Source organism: Pinus tabuliformis, chromosome 3_1, assembly GCF_031772625.1.
Source record: "Pinus tabuliformis cultivar Carrire ecotype Pingquan chromosome 3_1, CPIR1, whole genome shotgun sequence".
Lineage (NCBI taxonomy): Eukaryota > Viridiplantae > Streptophyta > Pinopsida > Pinales > Pinaceae > Pinus > Pinus tabuliformis.
The window spans coordinates 101,412,131-101,431,575 of NC_142301.1; the positions used below are offsets into that span (position 1 = coordinate 101,412,131).

The 19,445-nt window shown below is 47.1% G+C and overlaps 1 protein-coding gene across 2 annotated transcripts in view; it reads right to left on the reverse strand.

Annotated features, from left to right (window-relative positions):
* Positions 1 to 13,437: 13,437 nt before the first annotated feature.
* The window catches only part of LOC149185971 (two-component response regulator ORR21-like), a 143,856-nt gene continuing 137,848 nt past the window's right edge, over positions 13,438 to 19,445 (reverse strand). The window contains exons 5-7 of one of the 2 annotated variants that reach the window (XR_016255680.1): positions 17,212 to 18,567; positions 14,450 to 14,601; positions 13,438 to 14,275 (exon numbers count right to left, since the gene is read on the reverse strand). Coding sequence is in view for 1 of the 2 variants with exons in the window: in XM_089410851.1 (XP_089266977.1) it covers positions 14,551 to 14,601; positions 17,212 to 18,567 (1,407 nt within the window). In the remaining variant the exon portion in view is untranslated. Of the gene's footprint in view, positions 14,602 to 17,211; positions 18,568 to 19,445 lie in introns of both variants that reach the window. The other variant, XM_089410851.1, reaches the window with a different exon arrangement.

The window sequence follows — 19,445 nt, forward strand, 5'->3', positions numbered from 1 at the left end:
CAAGCCATCAGGGCTTGGCAGAATCAGGCTTAAACTGCCTGGTCTTCCAGACTTTCTTCTGGATCATGTTCTATATCTCCCACAGCTCAAGAGAAACTTGATGTCCCTGGTCCACATCCGCCAGCAAGGTCACTCCATTCACATGTTTGATGGAAAGCTTGAGGTAAGAAAGGCATCTGACCACTCACTTGTCATGAGGGGTATAGAAGAAGAAAGACTTCTTAAACTGCAAGGAACCTCTGCTCATGCACAACATTTCTCATATATTTCTCATCATGAAGAAGGTACACTTCCGTCAAGTTTATTATGGCATGCTAGATTTGGACATTTAAACTATGATAGTCTCCGCTTGTTGAAGAAAAATGGTGTTGCTGGTTTGCCTACAATTCCTAGAAAACATAAGCAATGTGATGCTTGCATTCTAGGAAAGCATAGCAAACAGTCTTTTCATGATTCACATTCAAGAGCACATAGGAAGCTTGAACTCATTCATTCAGATTTATGTGGTCCAATGCATGTTCCTTCTGCAAATGGAAATAAATATATCATGACATTTATTGATGATTACACCAGAATGTGTTGGGTTTATTTATTGAAGAACAAATCTGATGCTTTTCAAACATTCAAGAATTTTCATAAATGGATTGAAAATGATGCACAATCTCATATTGGGTCTATTCGCACTAATAATGGAAAAGAATATACATCAAATGAATTTGAACACTATCTTCGCCAACATGGGATTAAACATCAAACAACTGTGCCTTATAATCCTCAACAGAATGGTGTAGCTGAAAGAATGAACAGAACAATTTTGAATATGGTACGATCCATGCTTTTCTTCAAAAATGTAAAGATAATGTTTTGGGCTGATGTTGTTCTATGTGCTGCTTATATAAAGAATAGATGTCCACTTAGTGCTATAAGAAACAAGACTCCTTATGAATTGTGGTATGGACATGTTCCTTCGGTAAAACATCTCAGGATTTTTGGTTCCACCTGTTATGCTTTAATACCAAAGGTACATAGAAACAAACTTGGTGCTAGAAGTCGTAAGTGTATCTTCCTGGGGTATTCAAACACATCTAAAGCATACCGCCTCTATGATGAAGTAAATAAAAAAAAAATTGTATCTAGAGATGTCATTTTTCTTGAATCATCCAAATCTGACAGTGTTGTTGAGCGGCAACTTGATCGCTTGGATAGATTCACAAAACCGAAATCATTTCAAGAGTTTGATAATCAGATTCCACATCTTGAAGGGGGGATTCCTATACTAGATCAACATGTGGAATCTTCTTCTGAAGAACAATCTCCCTTGCATAAAACTCCAACACCGGATGATCCTTTAAGTGATGTAATTGATGGAATTGGGAGACTCAATCTTGATTCAATCCCAACTCAATCAACAGAGCAGCCTGGACCATCTCAGAAAGGTCCCCCAAAGTGGCTGACAAAGACACTTGAAAGTGTTCATCCTGATGAAATTGGAAAAACAGGAACCAGAAATACAAACCGACAAGATGGAGGTGATGTAGATGACTCTAATTCACCTGTTGATATGGATGTTACTTATGATTGTGAATTGAACTTGTCTACAGATTTTGAACCAACTTCCTTCAAAGAAGCTGCTTCTCATGATGAATGGAAAGAAGCGATGCAGAAGGAGTATGATGCCCTCATAAAGAATGGCACTTGGAAGCTGGTTGATCCTCCATTTGGAACCAAACCAATTGGCTGCAAGTGGGTCTACAAGAACAAGTACAAAGCTGATGGCTCACTTGACAAACACAAAGCTAGGCTTGTGGCAAAAGGTTTTGCACAGAAGGAAGGGGTCGATTATGAGGAAACTTTTGCCCCCACAGCAAAATGGGCCACCATCCGGACACTCTTTGCACTAGCTGCCCAGAACGGTTGGAAAGTCCATCAAATGGATGTAAAAACTGCATTCTTGAATGGAGATCTAAAAGAGAATGTTTTTATGTCCCAGCCTGAAGGATTTGCTGTGAAAGGACATGAACATAAAGTATGCAAACTTGTGAAGTCCTTGTATGGCCTCAAACAAGCACCACGAGCCTGGTATGAAAAACTAACTGAGCATCTTCTGAAACTCAACTTCAAACATTTTGATCTTGATGATGCAACTTTATTTGTCAAGAAAGTTGGCAAAACAGTTGTATATCTTGTGGTATATGTAGATGATCTTTTAATGACAGGGAACAATGAAAGCTATATTGCATCCATAAAGAAAGATTAGGAAAAAGTTTTGAAATGACTGATTTGGGCTATGTTCATTACTATCTTGGCATTGAAGTAACCCAACATCCAAAATCCATATTTCTTTCTCAAAAGAAATACATTGGAGACTTGTTAAATAGAGTTGGCATGACAGAGTGCAATCCTCTTTCTACTCCAATGGAACAAAACTTGAAGATCACATCTATTGAAGGAAAGGAATTTGAGGATGCAACAAAGTATAGACAGCTTATAGGAAGTCTCATCTACCTCACTACTACCAGACCAGACATTTCATTTGCTGTTGGAATCCTCTCCAGGTTTATGCAAAAGCCTTGTGAGGGACATTGGTCTGCTGCAAAAAGAGTTCTAAGGTACTTGAAGGGAACTCAAAACCTTGGAATCAAGTATACACGGGTGGACGACTTCAACTTGATTGGATACTCTGATTCAGACTTCGATGGAGACAAAGAAACTGGGGTATCTACTTCAAGATATGCTATGAGTCTTGGATTAGGAGATGTCTCCTGGAGATCACGCAAACAATCAGTTCCAGCAGATTCCACAACAGAAGCAGAATACGTGGCAGCAGCTGAAGCAACGAAAGAAATTGTGTGGCTCAGGAAAATTCTTGAAGATTTGCAGGTAAAACAAGTACAATCAACTCCACTCATGATTGATAACACCTCTGCAATAAAGTTGGCCAAGAACCCAAAGTTCCATGATCGTACTAAGCACATCAATACTAAATATCATCTGATCCGATATCATGTTGAGGCCAAAACAATCCATCTCCGTCATTGTTCCACAAACGAGCAAATTGCAGACATCTTCACCAAAGCGCTTGGAAGAGAAAAGCTTGAAAGATTCAGAACGATGCTTGGACTCACCAACATCCCTTCAGATTAAGGGGGGGAATGTTGACACCTAATCCTCAACGGATGGGTGAACTAGAACGCGAACAGTCATCAAGAAGATGAACTGATCCGTTCCATTTATGTATATAAATGATAGTTAGCTAATGAATTAAATCATCATTTTTTTCTCTGACCATTCTGGAGTTACCCTGGCCTGACACAATTGTAGATTGAACCCTTGAATTTTCTCACAAAACCTCATACACCCCACCTGCTCAAAAGCCATTCTAATGGTTGGGTTTGCATTAATAAATGTGACATCTTGTGGCTCAAAACGGGCAATAGCACCTCCCTTGTGCTTCTTTTCCTCTGGAGTCGACATGATTTTGTTTGCAACAATGAATAGTTTACGGTTTAAGGAAAACTTGTTTTGTGCAATAGTGTAAAGGTAATGACAAGAAGGAATCTTCAAGATAAACCTCTTATAATTATTTAAGAAGCAAGCTTTACACAAAAGACTAATCAACACAAATTTTCTTCAGAAAACCCTTAAACAACTTACAAATGTTTGAAACTAGTGACAAAGAATTCCAAGGGGCAGGTGCAGCACCAAAAGTGCAACGCACGAGAAAATGGATTTTCAAACACTTCTTAAGCACACAGACTTAGGGTGGGAGGCTTAAAATTAGTTTAAACATATGGCATACCTTGCAAATGGAAGGTCTTCAGAGGAAAAAACAATCTTGGCCATGACAAATGTAGAGGATACAAGATTGTGTGGAAGCGCAGTGAATTGAGAAAAACACATTGATGGAGGAATTAGCTATTTTTTGCAGGTTTTCAATGGTTTTGGCTGGCTCAATCATGCAATTGAGAATTCATTCACAATCAAGGAATAAAGATAAGCTCAAGCTTGCACCTGTGAAAGAGATTTGACCACCAATTTGCGAGAAATGTAGCGTTGTGTGGAAACGCAGTGCCTTTGCGTCCTTTACGCATCAATGTAGCACAATCAAACCACAAGGCTATTATACGAATGAACAAGAAATGAGAAATGTAGGATGAAGGGAGTAGTTCAAATAACCTCCCAAAGCGGCCTGGAGTGGAGTTGATGGCGAAAAACTTGATTTGAAATCGTGATGATGAATGTGCAACACCTTGTGGAAAGCGCAGCAATCTATCCTTTTGACCATTGTACTTTGGTTAAGGTCATGACCATTGATGAAATGACATATAAACTGACTCAAACACCTACAAATTTGTGTCCAATCTTTTTCATGATTGCTTTGATATAATTTGACCTCTAGCCTTAGGTGATTAACTTATGATGACCAAAAAAAATTATGACACCCTATGATTACTCCCTTAATAATGAAGCCTCAAGACATTAGACAGTTGGACTTTAGCAAGATAGACATACTTTGCATGTCACTCAACCCAAAACCATACATTTTTAAACCATACTAGTTAAGATATCAAAATTGACTTTTATAAATTGACCTGGGATAAATAGAAAGACTAACATGACTAAGATCCCTATAATATAAGACTCTAACAGAGAGGAAGGACGAGAGAGAACTTGAGAGAGGGAGGGATAGAGAGATGGAGTTGGAAGGGGAGAGGAGGGAAGAAGAAAGACAGAGAGTGAGAAGTGGAGAGAGAGAGGGAGTGACAAGGGAGAGATGGAGAGAGTGTGTACGTTTGGGGGTGAGATTATGAGACAAAGGAGAGATGGAGAGAGAGGCATATAGTAACAGAGTTGGGAGGTGAAGAGAGAGAGAGATGGAAGAAAAAGGGAGAGAGAGGAAGAAAAAGAGAGGATGTGAAAGAGTGGAGAGAGATAAGGAAAGAGAGATGGAGATGGAGGGGGGGAGGAAGGTAAAAAGAAAGACATAGAGAGAAAAAGGTGGAGAGGGAGGGGGAGTGATAAAGAAGATGGAGAGAGAGGGAGAGAGGACAACATGAGGGAAAAGAGATAGAAGTGAGGGAGAGGGAAGGCGAAGAGAGAGAGAGAGAGAGAGAAGGGAGTGATAAATAGATAGATTGGAGAAAGAGAGTGTATGTTTTGGGTGTGATATAGAAAGACAGAGGGAGATAGAGATATAGATGGAAGGTGAAGAGAGGGAAAACAATGTAAACTTTGAAACGGGAACTGATACTGTTACCCGTTTCGTAGAGATAGCAAAAAAGTGACCTGATTTTGAAAAGGGGTGATGCAGAACAAACATGTTTTTCTTAGAGCATAGTTTTTGGCACTTTAATTTTTTTATGTACATTACGTTTTAGAATCATAGTGATTTTCATGCTGATTTTCATGCTGATTTAAAAAAGTGAGTATTCTGCATCACCCCCTTTTTTTAAAAGACCTGTTTTTCGGCTTTAAATTTTCTAATGTATAAAATGTAAATAATTATTTTGTAAATTTGATCATTGTTGAAGTGGTCGTTTTCTTCACATTTTCTTGTTTTTTATTTTAATTTTAACTTTTTTTTTTAGTGAGGTTTTTATTGTTTTGCATTTTTAAATTAGGAGGTCGATATTTAGAATTTTCGATATTCTACATATTTATACATCCTTAATTAATTTTTCAATCCACATGAAATAATTGTTTCTAAAAAACAATATTTTTTAACAATGGACATAAAAATAACCATTTTTAACATAAATATAACTAAAAAACTACACGTTTTGATAATTTTTTGCTAGAATTGACATGTCAAAATCGCAATTTTTATATGATAATTTTAACTAAAAATGGTTAAATAATAGCTTTTTTTATGAATTTCATGTCAAAAAAATAATAATAATCACTTTTTTTTCAAAAAATAATGATTAACTTAAAAATCAATGCGAAAATCACATATTACAGATATTGAACGTATAACAACCCTAATTGAGTGTTTATTCTTCTCATAAAATGTCAAATTCAAAACATTGCAAAGCTTGATTTACAAGCATAACTTAAATTTAATCAACAATGTCACGTAATCCAAACTCTTCGTCCTCTAGAGTTTCATCATTGCCTTCTTCCACAATATTTTATGTTTCCTTTTGCTCATTTTCCTCTTCTAATGGGTCTTTGATGTCTGCGAATCTCGCACACAACCCCCGGCGCCCCAACCCTCTCAACCCCCCCCTCCACCGTCCCGGGCGCCCTCACCCGCCCCCCCAACCGACACCCCACCCTACCCCGTCGCCCTCACCCACCCTCACCCGCCCCCCACCCCGGCCCGGACACCCTGCCAACCCCACTCGCCCGGGAGCCCACACAAACCCCCGCGCCCCAACCCTCTCAACCACCCCCGGCTCGGGAGCCCTCACTTGCCCCACCAACCGCCCCCCCACCCAGCCCCGGCACCCTCACCCGCCCCCTGGCCCGGGCGCCCTCACCCACCCTCACCCGCTCCCCCACCCGGCCCGGGCGCCCTCACCCGCGCGCCCTCACCAGCCCCCTGCCCGGCGCCCTCACCCGCCCGCCCTCACCTGGCGCCCTGCCAGGCGGGGGCGCAGGCTATCCGGGTGGCGCGGCCGAGGCAGGCGCCACCCGAGCGGCCCGCGCCCCCGCCCGACAGGCGGCAGGGCGATTACCAAAATCGCCCTACCGCTTGCCGGGCCGGGGCGGGGGCCGCCCGGGTGGCGCAGACGAGGCAGGGTGGGTGAGGGCGCCCCGGGGGGGAGGGCGGGTCAGGGCGGCCGAGCAGGGGGGCGGGCGGGTCAGGGCATCGAGCGGGTGAGGTGGGTGAAGCCGCCGGGCGAGCGGGCAGCCGGGTGACGGCGCCCGGGCGGGTGAAACGGGTGAGGGCGTCGGGCGGGCGGGCGAGGGCGCCTGGGCGGGTGAGGGCACGGGGCGGGCGGGCGAGGGCGCCGAGCGGGCGCGCGAGCGAGGACGGGCGGGCAGGTGAGGCGGGTGAGGGTGCCGGGCGGGCGGGCGGGCGAGGGCGCCCAGGCGGGTGAGGGTGTCGGGCGTGCAAGGGCGCCGGACGGGCGGGCGGACGAGGGCGCCTGGGGGGGCAAGGCGGGTGAGGGCGCCGGGCGGGCGGGCGGGTGAGGGCCACCCGGGCGATTGCCGGAATCGCCCTGCCGCCTGCCGGGGGGGGCGCGGCCGAGGCAGGGTGGGTGAGGGTGGCCGGGGGGGCCGGCGGGTCAAGGCGCCCGTGCGGGGGGGCGGGCGGGTCAGGGCACCTGGCAGGCAAGCGGGTGAGGGCGCCGGGCGGGCGGGTGAGGGCGCCGGGGCGGGCGGGCGGGTGAGGCTGGTGAGGGCGTCGGGCGGGCGGGTGTGGCGAGTAACGGCGCCGGGCAGGCAGGCGAGGGCGGGCGGGCGAGGGCGCCGGGAGGGTGAGGGCGCCGGGCGGGCGGGCGAGGGCGTCGGGCAGGCGAGGGCGGGCGGGCGAGGCGGGAGGGCGAGGGCGGGCGGGCGAGGCGGGAGGGCGAGGGCGGGCGGGCGAGGGTGCCGGGCGGGCGAGGGCGGGTGAGGCGAGTGAGGGTGCCGGGCGGGCGAGGGCGCACGGGCGGGTGAGGCGGGTAAGGGTGTCGGGCGGGTGAGGCGGGTGAGGGCGTCGGGCAGGCGGGCGGGCGAGGGCGCCCGGACGGGTGAGGTGGGTGAGGGTGTCGGGCGGGCGGGCGAGGGCGCCCGGGCGGGTGAGGCGGGTGAGGGCGCCGGGCGGGCGAGGGTGTCGTGCGGGAGGGCGGGTGAGGGCGCCGGGCGGGCGAGGGCGCCGGGCGGGCGGGCGGGTGAGGGCGGGCGGGCGATTCCCGGAATCGCCCGGGCGCCCTCACCCGCCCGCCCGCCCGTGCCCTCGTCCGCCCGGCGCCCTCACCCGCCTCACCCGCCCACCCGCCGGGCGGGCGAGAGCATGGGCGGGCGGGCGGGTGAGGGCGCCCAAGAGATTCCAGGAATCGCCCTGCCGCCCGGGCGATTCCCGGAATCGCCCGGGCGCCCTCACCGGCCCGCCCGCCCGGCTCCCTCGCCCGCCCAGCGCCCTCGCCCGCCCGGCGCCCTCACCCGCCGGGTGCCTCACCCGCTCGGCGGGCGGGCGGGTGAGGGCGCCGGGCGGGCGGGCGGGTGAGGGCGCCCGGGCGGGTGAGGCGGGTCAGGGCGCCGGGCGGACGAGGGCACGGGCGGGCGGGCGGGTGAGGGCGCCTGGGCGATTCCCGGAATCGCCCGGGCGCCCTCACCCGCCCGCCCGCCCAGCGCCCTCACCCGCCCGCCTGCCCGGCGCCCTCACCCGCCTGCCCGCCCGGGCGGGCGAGGGCACCGGGCGGGCTGGCGAGTGAGGGCGCCCGGGCGCCCTCACCCGCCCGCCCGCCCGGCGCCCTCACCCGCCCGCCCGCCGGGCGGGTGAGGCGGGTGAGGGCGCCGGGCGGACAAGGGCACGGGCGGGCGGGCGGGTGAGGGCGCCCGGGCGATTCCGGGAATCGCCCGGGCGCCCTCACCCGCCCGCCCGCCCGGCGCCCTCGCCCGCTCGGCGCCCTCACCCTCCCGCCCGCCCGTGAGGGCGCCGGGCGGGGGGGCGGGTGAGGGCGCCCAGGCGATTCCCGGAATCGCCCGGGCGCCCTCACGCGCCCACCCGCCCGGCGCCCTCGCCCGCCTCACACGCCCGGCGGGTGAGGCGGGTGAGGGCGTCGGGCGAGCGGGCGGGTGAGGGTGGGTGAGGTGGGTGAGGGTGCCGGGCGGGCGGGCGAGGGCTCCCGAGCGGTTGAGGCGGGTGAGGGCGCCGGGCGGGTGAGGTGGGTGATGGTGCCGGGCGGGCAGGCGAGGGCGCCCGGGCGGGTGAGGCGGGTGAGGGCGCAGGGCGGGCGAGGGCGTCGTGCGGGCGGGCGAGGGCGCCTGGCGGGCGGGCGGGTGAGGGCGCCCGAGCAATTCCCGGAATCGCCCTGCCGCCCGGGCGATTCCCGGAATCGCCCTGCCGCCCGGGCGATTCCCGGAATCCCCCTCACCCGCTCGGGCGATTCCCGGAATCGCCCTCACCCGCCGGGGCGCCCTGACCCGCCCGCCCGCCCCTGCCCTCGCCCGCCCGGCGCCCTCACCCGCCTCACCAGCCCGGCGGGCGGGCGGGTGAGGGCGCCCAGGCGATTCCCGGAATCGCCCTCACCCGCCCGCCTGCCCGGTGCCCTCACCCGCCTCACCCGCCCGGGCGCCTTCGCCCGCCCGCCCTCCCGATGCCCTCGCCCGCCTGCCCGACACCCTCACCCGGCTCACCCACCTGGGCGCCCTTGCCCGCCCGGCGCAGGGCGATTCCAGGAATCGCCCGGGCGCCCTCACCCGCCCGCCCGGTCGCGCCCTCGCCCGCCCAGCACCCTCACCCGCCTCACCCGCCCAGGCGCCCTCGCCCGCCCGACACCCTCGCCCGCCCACCCGCCTCCCTCACCCGCCTCACCCACCTGGGCGCCCTTGCCCGCCCGGCGCCCTCACCCGCCCGGGCGCCCTCTCCCGCTCGCCCGCCCGGCGCCCTCACCCGCCCTGGCACGCTCGCTCGCGCACCCGCCCGGCGCCCTCGCCCGCCCGCCCAAGTGCCCTCACCCGCTCGCCCGGGCGATTCCCGGAATCGCCCTGCCGCGTGCCGGGAGGGGCCGTGGGCCGCCTTGGTGGCGCGACCGAGGCAGGCGCCACCCGGGCGGCCCGCGCCCGACAGGCGGCAGGGCGATTCCTGGAATCGCCCTGCCGCCTGCCTGGCGGGGGCGCAGGCCGCCCGGGTCGCGTCGCTGCGCGGCGGAGCCAGGGGTCACCCGAGCAGCCCGCGCCCCCGCCTGGCAGGCGGCAGGACGATTCCCGGAATCGCCCTGCCGCCTGCCGGGCGGCTCGCTCCGCCCCCTAGCAGGCGACAGGGCGATTCCGGGAATCGCCCTGCTGCCTGCCAGGCGGGGGCGCGGCCGAGGCAGGGTGGGTCAGGGCGCCCAGGCTGGTAGGCGGGTGAGGGCACACGGGGGGGGGGGCGGGCGGGTGAGGGCGCCAAGCGGGTGGGGGCGCCCGGGCCCGGCGGGTGAAAGCGCTCGGGCCGGTGAGGGCGCCCGGGTGGGGGGGCGGGTGAGGGCGCCGAGCGAGGGGGCGGGTGAGGGTACCCAGGCCTGGCGGGCGGGCGGGTGAGGGTGCCCGGGCCGGGCGGGCGGGCGGGTGAAGGTGGGTGAGGGCGCCCGGGCCCGGGGGTGGGTGAGGGCGCCGGGGCCGGGTGGGGGGGCGGTTGTGGGCGCCCGAGCTGGTGGGAGGGGGGGTTGAGAGGGTTGGGGCGCGGGCAGTTGTGTGGGCGCCCAGGCGGGGGGGATTGGCAGGGTGCCCAGGCCGGGTGGGTCGGCGGGTGAGGGTGGGTGAGGGCACCAGGGCCGGGGGGCGGGTGAGGGCGCCGGGGCCGGGTGGGGGGTCGGTTCTGGGGGCGGGTGAGTGCGCCCGGGCCAGGGGAGGGGGGCGTTGAGAGGGTTTGGGCACGGGGGGTTGTGTGGGCGCCCGGGCGGGGAGGGTTGCAAGGCGCCCCGGCCGCCGGGGGGGGTGTTGAGAGGGTTGGGGGGCGGGGGTTGAGAGGGCGCTCGGGCAGGCGTTGGGTTGGGTTGGTAGGGATTAAAGGGGCCAGGGGTGTGGGTTGTGGGTGAAGGTAGTAAGGGTGTCGAGAGGGGGGTTAGAGGTAGGGGACGAGTCGCGCTGTGGCGCCCACCCTAGCATGTTATGGTTGAAAACATGTTAAATTTATACTTAGGAAAGAAAAATGATATTCTACCAAAAACATTAATGTGTTTTTTTTCCTCATAAACAACTTTGTTTGACACATAAAAATTTGGTTTTATTAGCATTTTTCTAAAAATGTTGAAAATTGACCCTAAAAAAATAAATCATTATTCCAGTATCATCACTTTCATTTTGAAGCTATATTTTGCACGAAAATTTCATAGTAAAGTTCGTAGTTACTGCCATTTTTAAAACATGTTCAAAATTAACGCCTAAAAAATAAAAACTTCGTTCTAGTATACACACTTTTCGTTTTTAGCACTGTTTTTGATGTTTTTTTGGGGTTTTTTGGCCAGAGTTCCCGTTTTGAGTTTATAGTTCCCGTTTCAAAGTTTACATTGTTGGAAGAAGAGAGAGATGGAGACAGGGAGGGAGGGACAGAGAGATTGGTAGATATGGATTGCGAGAATATGTGAGTTTTGGGGGGTGAAATAGAGAGACAAAGAATGAGATATGGAAAGATATATAGATATAGATGGAGGGGGAGAGGAAAGAAACATTATTGCACTAGATGCACTGATTTCAACGTAGATGGTGATTTCTAATCCTATTTGATTGCTTGCACTAGATACATTGATTTTAGTGTAGATGTTGATTTCTAATTATACTTGATTACTTGCACTAGGTGTGTTGATTTCAATGTAAATGATTTCTAATCCTATTTGATTGTTTGCACTAAATGCATTGATTTCAGTGTATATAGTGTTTTCTAATCCTATTTGATTATATTCATTAGATGCATTAATTTCAATATAGATATTGATTTATAATTATATTTGATTGTTTGCACTAGATGCATTGATTTCAATGTAGATAATTTCTAATCCTATTTTATTGTTTGCACTAAATGCATTGATTTCAGTGTAGATGGTGATTTTTAATCCTATCTAATTGTTTGCACTAAATGCATTGATTTCAGTGTAAATGTTGGTTTTCAATCCTATTGATTCTTGCACTAGATGCATTGATTTGAGTGTAGATGTTGATTTCTAATCATATTTGATTACTTGCATTAGATGCATTGATTTATAATCATATTTGATTGTTTGCATTAAATGCATTGATTTCAATGTAAATGTTGATTTTTTATTTGATGTAATTGGATGTATGATGGCACATTAATTTTAAAGTGATTAGATTAACACTGTACATTGATTTCAATGTAAGCACAAAAATTTATTGACAATGTACATTGATTTTTGTGTTATAGTAATTCAATCTATTAATATTGGAGAGCAAGAGAAACAAGGTACGATGTTTACTGCAACAACTCGAGCTAAAGATTTTAAATGGTTTACAATTTCAACTTTTATTTTAATATAATCGATATGAAAACATGACAAAACTATCAAAGGTGACAATAAGAATATTACAAACAAATAGTTTGAGATTGATCACAATGAAGACTATTTGTATTTGACTACATTCTTTTATTCATATTTTCTATCATTCGACACTATTACATTGTCACTTTGCATTCAAAAATTTTATTTCATCATTTTTCATCATTAAAGTTATTAACAATATTTATCATCTCAACAAATTGAGGTAACTAAGCAAATTTAAAATTAAAATGACGAAATAAATCTCAAATATATTTAGCATATTTAAAATGATTATATTAATATTATATGTATTTACATATTATTGATCAAATTAATCATATGTTCAATAGGTTTTCTTTGGTTGCACATGACTGAAACCAGTGTAGATCCATCTTAACACCATATCTATCAAGCGCCAAGAGGGATCAAATCTCTCAAGGTGCAAACCTTTCCTCAAGTTTTGCACTCAAAAAAAAAAGTTTGCACTTCGAGAGATTTGATCCCTCTAGGCGCTTGATAGATCTGGAGTTAAGATGAATCTAAGCTGATTTTTAACATGCTAACACTTTAGTGGATAAAGTAGACTGAACAAGTTGGCAAGGCCTTCCCTTGAGCTTAATTCTTCTATAGTCTCAAAATCTACATATGGATATGCTTAACATTGGTTGGAATCTCTTAATTTTGGTTGAATAAAAACAATTCTCGTGTTATACTCCCCATTATATACTTTTCGTTCGATTAGTTAGGAGATGCATTAAGCTCTCCATGTTTTATCATTACATGCTTTTTTGTGAACATTAAAATAATTACTTTACATTTCATTTTATTTTCTCCTAAAACTTGTACATGAAATGCTTTCCAAAATTAATCTTTAAGTTTATTCTAGAATTATACCCAGGCTACATCTTTCAAATCACGAAATTCTCTTAACTTGAATTTAATGTTTTTTCTTCCCTTGTGGAAGAAAGGACTTGAAAAATTGTACAACATACCTTTAGGTCCATGTTTCCTTGATTGCCCTCTATTAAGGGATTTTAAGGGATTTCAAGGTGTGAATGGATCAAAATATCCACCCAATAAAGAACATGAAAACAAGAACAAAAAAAAATAGAAAGTAGAAAGTAGAAAGTGCCTCCTAAAAACCAGTTGGTTGGTAAGAAAAAACAAAAATAAATGGAAAAATGTGTTCCATTTACAGCTATCACTTATCACCATCGTATTTGTTTGTACAGCTGGCTGAGTTGTCATTCAACTTTGGAGTGAAAACATTATATTGCATATGATGAAATTAGCTTGTGGAAAATGATGGCTAGACAGTAGTCTCCATTAAACGAAGATGAATAGTCTCATTTCATGAGAAAAAAATAATAATAATAATTTCTCATTTCATTTCATGAGAAAAGAACAGTCTCTCATTTGATGGGAAGGAAGATAACCTATTATTTCAAGAAAAATTAGGAGCGTTAGACACATTTGATGGTGCCATTCCGTAGTATCATAAGAACAGTCTCTCATTTGATGGGAAGGAAGATAACCTATTATTTCAAGAAAAATTAGGAGCATTAGACACATTTGATGGTGCCATTCCGTCGTATCATTCTTGCTCCTGCTTTCTGAAAGGATTTGCTTTGAACTTTCCGTTGCTGCTTCAGGCAGTAGTATCCAATACACAACTGGATATGCTGAAGAAGACATACAAGATTATTACGACTAGAGAAAGGCAGCAACACATACAGACATCTTTGTAACAGACCAAGCCATAATTTTACATGGGATGTCTGTCACAAGAAAATTCGAGATGTGATAAATTCCATTTTCGCTGCATACATGTACAGAAAGACCTTCTGCAGTTCTATTCCATCTGTTGCAGTAAATCACTTAGGGCAAAACAAATCTACATTGTATCCGCGGCTGATAATTATTACATGCAAAGCCCAGTTCCAGAAACACACAGATCCCATGCTTTCCCAAAAGATCTGGCCATAAATATTTCCTCGTATAAATTACATCTAAAATACATGAGTTTACTCTGTACATAGACAAATTGTGGTCCTTGAATTTCAAGCTAGCCTTTTCACGTAAAAGCCCTGAAATTTCCACCTGGTTTTGTGAATCAGACTCAACCACGGAAAAAAGTGATACCCCTGTACAGTGAATACCATGATTAAGAGGCTCCTTGGGGCAATATGAGAACAAAGAAGGTGCTGATACATTAGTATTGACATTTTGTGAAGAATTTTTCCGAACTGAAGCAAAGATCAGTGGACTACTTAAGAAAGGAATCACCTAATTCTCATTTCAGAATCGAAATCTACAACCTGTATAATCATGACAGTCATGTCACTCTTCCAGCTTGAAGACCAACTTTATGCTTCAAATTGACTAAAGCACAAACCAATTAATTTCGCATGAAAATTGTTCAATTGTAGCCATCCAGACTGAATTCACGCTCCGCAAGTCTAGTCCCCTCCTGTTGCAGGCAGCAGTTCACAATATTTAAACCCCATATTTGTTAGCTAACTAGTCGAAAAGGGAATGTTCCAATAATAAAATCAGCAGAATGAAAGACTAACATTGACTTTTGTATTTTTTGTCATTTTCCCACAATTTTATAATGCACATTAACCGCTAAGTGCAAGGAACGTGTCTGCATTAAACCAGAACAAACGAAAAACACTCACTACAGCTTCACAAAAATCCCAACAAACTGGATGCTGCAAATAACATATAATTAACCAAAGAACGTATGACATATTTATAGGTCCTTGTTAAAAACATCAAATGCCAGAGGAAGAGGAATGGCACGCGCTCTGGAGGCTAGGGTTCCCATTTCCGCTGTGTCTTCGCATGGCACCACCGCACGGTGCCTGGGCAAAGCATGCATTTTCTCATCCTCTGCTTCAATGGGGCTGAGCCGAGAGTGGTCGCTTCTCCACGGATATAGGCGAAGTCCTTATGCTATGTGTGGCTGCTGGAGAGTATGTGTTCTCAAGTCTATAAGGGTGTAGATCTTCTGCGAGAAACCACGGTTCTTCCTCAAGCCGGTTGCCATCTTTCGTTTTGGTAATTGTTTGGTAATTCCTTCGCACTAGCTTTTCACTACGGTTATTCCTTTGGAAATTTCTATCGTCGCGTGGAGGCCTCGAGATATTATAAGAGTTTCCCCTGTTTGCTGGGTCCGCAAGCATTTTCCCCCCTCACTCTTCCTCCGTCCTTCCGACAGGTCGCACTCTCCGCAAGGTAGGGGGTGGTTTTGCCCCCTGATTTTTCATAGGTGGATTCCAGATTGGTGGTTTCACATACTGCGGCACAATCTGTGATATGCCCGCCTCTGTCAGGCTCCAGCAGGGCCACCTACTTCCAGATTTTCATTAAAAAAAAAAAAAAATTGTGGGGATTCCAAGCTCATTTGGGTTAATAGCTCATCCTCCATATTATCTATCAAACTATTCATTGAATCTTGGTGGGGCATACCATCCTTTTATCAATATCTACAATATAATGGTAAAGTTTTATCCTTTTATCAATATCTACCATATAAGGGTAAAGTTTTATCAGACTCTTCCAATCTGGAAGATTATAACATCACAAAAGACTCTTTTATTATACTGAATTCAAGACTCCGAGGAGGGGCTCTGGTTACAGAGTCCTCCAAAGGGCCTTCTGTCTCCTTTAAAGAGGCAGTTCAAAGGAACACTACTGTCCTTGCAGCTCAGCCTCAAAATCTTTCGAACCCATATATAGTTGAACAAACGGAAAATAATCCTTCATTGGAAATAAAGCTTCCAGAGGTTAACTCCTTGTTCTCTGTTCTACAAACAAAAGCTGTCATCTGCAGATTTAATGGCTTTTGGCCCAAACCAGAAGCACTCATTCAATGGTTTGCCACAGCTTGGCCTCCTGATTTTGAATTTTTTTATGTTCTAAAGGATTTTATTGTTCAGTTTGAAACACAGAAGGACATGGACTATGCTTTAAATGCAGGGCCCTAGTTTTGGGGAAGAGTCAGGTTTTTCACTACTCCTTGGTTCACTGAGTTTGATGCAAAATCTATGGTGGTATCTATGATGCCGGTTTTGGGTTAGACTCTCAAATCTTCCACTCTCATTCTGGCATCACAAAGTTCTTGAAGATATCGGCAACACATCGGTAAATTTCAAAAAAGTGGATATGGAAATAGCAGAAAATAGTATCTTAACATATGCCAGAATATGTGGAGATCAACCTCAACAAACTTCCCTATCACATAAATTTGAAGCATCAAAACTTTTGCTGGTCACAAGTTTTAGACTATGAAAATATGGCATTTAGGTGCCGTATTTGTTATCAGACAGGCCATTTACAGCATTCATGCCCCCAGGCAAAGAAGAATCCCAAAAAGAAAAAAACAGCAAATAAAACAAAAAGATGGCAGTTCACAGAACAACGCCCCTCTGAGGAGGAAGAAGAAGGCAAAAAAGATAGTCACCCAAGCAATGATGGAACTAGTGGAACAGACTTGCAGGATGTTGCCCAAGAAGGGGGTGCCACGATACAACAGACCACTGACATTGTGCATCAGGTTGATAAAGATCCAGAAGACTCTATGGCACTGGATGGATCTGGTGGCTCCAAAAGTGCACATGTATCAGAAAGCTCAGATTCTGACAAGAAAGCTCCACATGAGAGACAAGATTTGGTGTTGATTCTTATTGAACCAAATTCTGATGGTTGGCAAAATGTGCAAAAACAAAAAGGGAAAAGAGAAAAACTTTGCACAAGTCAGCCATAACTTGCTGTATATATATTGTTATTTTTCGCTATTTTTCTGAGGCATATTGTATGACGACCCCTCATGCCACACTCAGTCCTCTTTTTGATCTTTTTATTGATCCTCTATTGGATCTCAGTTGCATACACACTAGATGTGTTTACAAAATATAATTTTAATTTTATTAATAGAAATTATGGGTTTTTTCCACGGTATAAAAAATCAAATGCCAGAAAGATAAACCATTTGGACTTTGAACATAGAATTTTCATAAAGGGGCCAAATGTCTACAACTGCACAGAATAATGAGCAATGACTTGTAGAACTTACCATCAAGTCTGATACTCTGTCCTTCAATCTTGTCCCAGTATCGGCTCTAGACTGATCACTTTGACGTGGTGTATTGCTGATCGTCCTCAGGTGTCCATCATTTGATGTGAATCTGTTGGGGAGATTTGATCCCTTTCCTGAAAATCCAAGACTCTGACTCAGAACATGATCTTGTATTCCAGGATTCAAGCCCTGCAATCCAGAGGAAGTTTGACCGTAATGTGGATTTAGAGTAGGGATCACCATTGGTCCCAAACCTTGATTGAAAGCAGCTTTTGGAACTTGACAACCCAGTACATTACCCTGAGTTAAACCGGGAGCAAAGCCATTCAATGCATTGCAATTTACACCAGAACTTCTTAAAGCCTGGGAATTGAAGACTTCCGGAGTCTCTCTAGGGATGTTCATCCCTGGCAAACTCATTACACCTTCAGCTCCAGAAGACAATGGGGTAGATGCAACAGTTCTTGGCTGAAAAACACTGTTTACTGGCATAGAATTAAGACTCTGATTAACATCTTCCATCCTTCGAATTCCAAAATACGCATTACATGCATTCAGAGTTAAATCATGCCCTTCTGGTGTTATGAGATTCTTTTGTGCTGAACCAGGACCAATAAGACTATTGCCCTGGTTGCTGTTGGCATTACTTAGGGTAGACAAAGTATTCAAAAGTGTCCGTTGACCTAAAAGACTGGAGGATGGCAGATTTAGAACTTGTTGACCATGCAGCTGTGCACCAGATTGATGTGGCAGTGGTCCAGGTGTCTGATGTAGCTGTTGCTGCTGTAATAACTTCAACATCGATGCCTTGTCGTCTAGATCCAATCCTAAATTGTTATTTGACCCATATATATGGTCCAGATCTCTCAGAGCCACAGCAGCTGTTGAGAGCTGTGGCAAAAATGGAAGTCCCGGAGATGTATCATTCATTGAAAATACGCCATTCTCATATGAAGAAATATTAGGTTGTGACTGAGACAGAGACAGTTGCTTCAGTTTGAGACCACTAGGAAATCCCTGCAGTACACCACCCTGATTGTTCATCAATTGTTGTCCAAACCCTAAGCTGTTTAACGAATTAGAACTTACACCATGGAATGCGGTTGGCAAACAGAATGTGTCTCCAGATATTCCCAAACCATTTTTTGCATTTATTTTTCCCATGAGTTCTGCTTGCATTGCCACTAAAGTCTGTGGTGATTTTTGACCAGATGCTGCAAATGCTTGTAAGTCAAGCCTTCCAAGGGCACACATGGAACCTAAATTTACTTCTGCAGTTCCTCCAAAGGAAGAGTTTAGCCCACTTTGCTGTTGAGCTACTTCGCTTAGCCTTCTAAGATAAAGTCTGTATTTCTGAACAGAGAAATTGTGTAAGAAACTAGATCTGTGACATTCTACTCTGCAGCTATCACTAATCTATTCTTTGAGAACACTTAAAATGCAACATGCATATGACAATATGACAATAGAATAATAAGCACTTCAGCCCACAGCATTCAGAACAAAAATAATCACAAAATGGCCCATAAAAAGAGTTATGCCAAGTAATCAAAAGGCATTCATTCAGTATGGTTTTCCCCTTTATATTCCAACCAGGGATAAATACTAAAGGAATAGTATGGTTTTGCCCTCTTTCTTCTATAGGCAATTGATTCTCCAAAAACAGAGTAACTACATCCAAGTTAGGGCCTTCATTATAAACGAATCACTAGAAATAGTCTCAATCAGTAAAAGAAAGTTAGCTACACAGCAACTTTAATAAATATAATCATTTTTTATTTTTACAGTTTTAGGAGTCACAAAACATGGTACAGCTTTGCATGCATTATTAATTTGCTATAGTAAAGGAAGAAAGCAAATGAACGTGAATTCCAATCTTAGTAGATGTGTATGAACCAAATGAACAAGAAAATTTGTAAAAGCCAGATGACTTGACCGTATGTTTTATTAATATTCTATTCAATAAAAACATGACACCAGATGTTACAGAAGAACTCCTAAAAGTACGGAAGAATATCTTAACTAACCTATTAAGCAAACATTATCAATTATTCTAGACATAATTCTAACTCTAACTCTAAATCTAATTCTAAAGTTAACAGCATCAGTAATGTCTGGCATCCTACCTCAGTGACCACACCATTAACTTTTATACCGAGCATGTCACAAAATTTACAAATATTTTCTTTTGGCAAAGACTTCATAAAAATATCAGCTAACCGATCCCATAT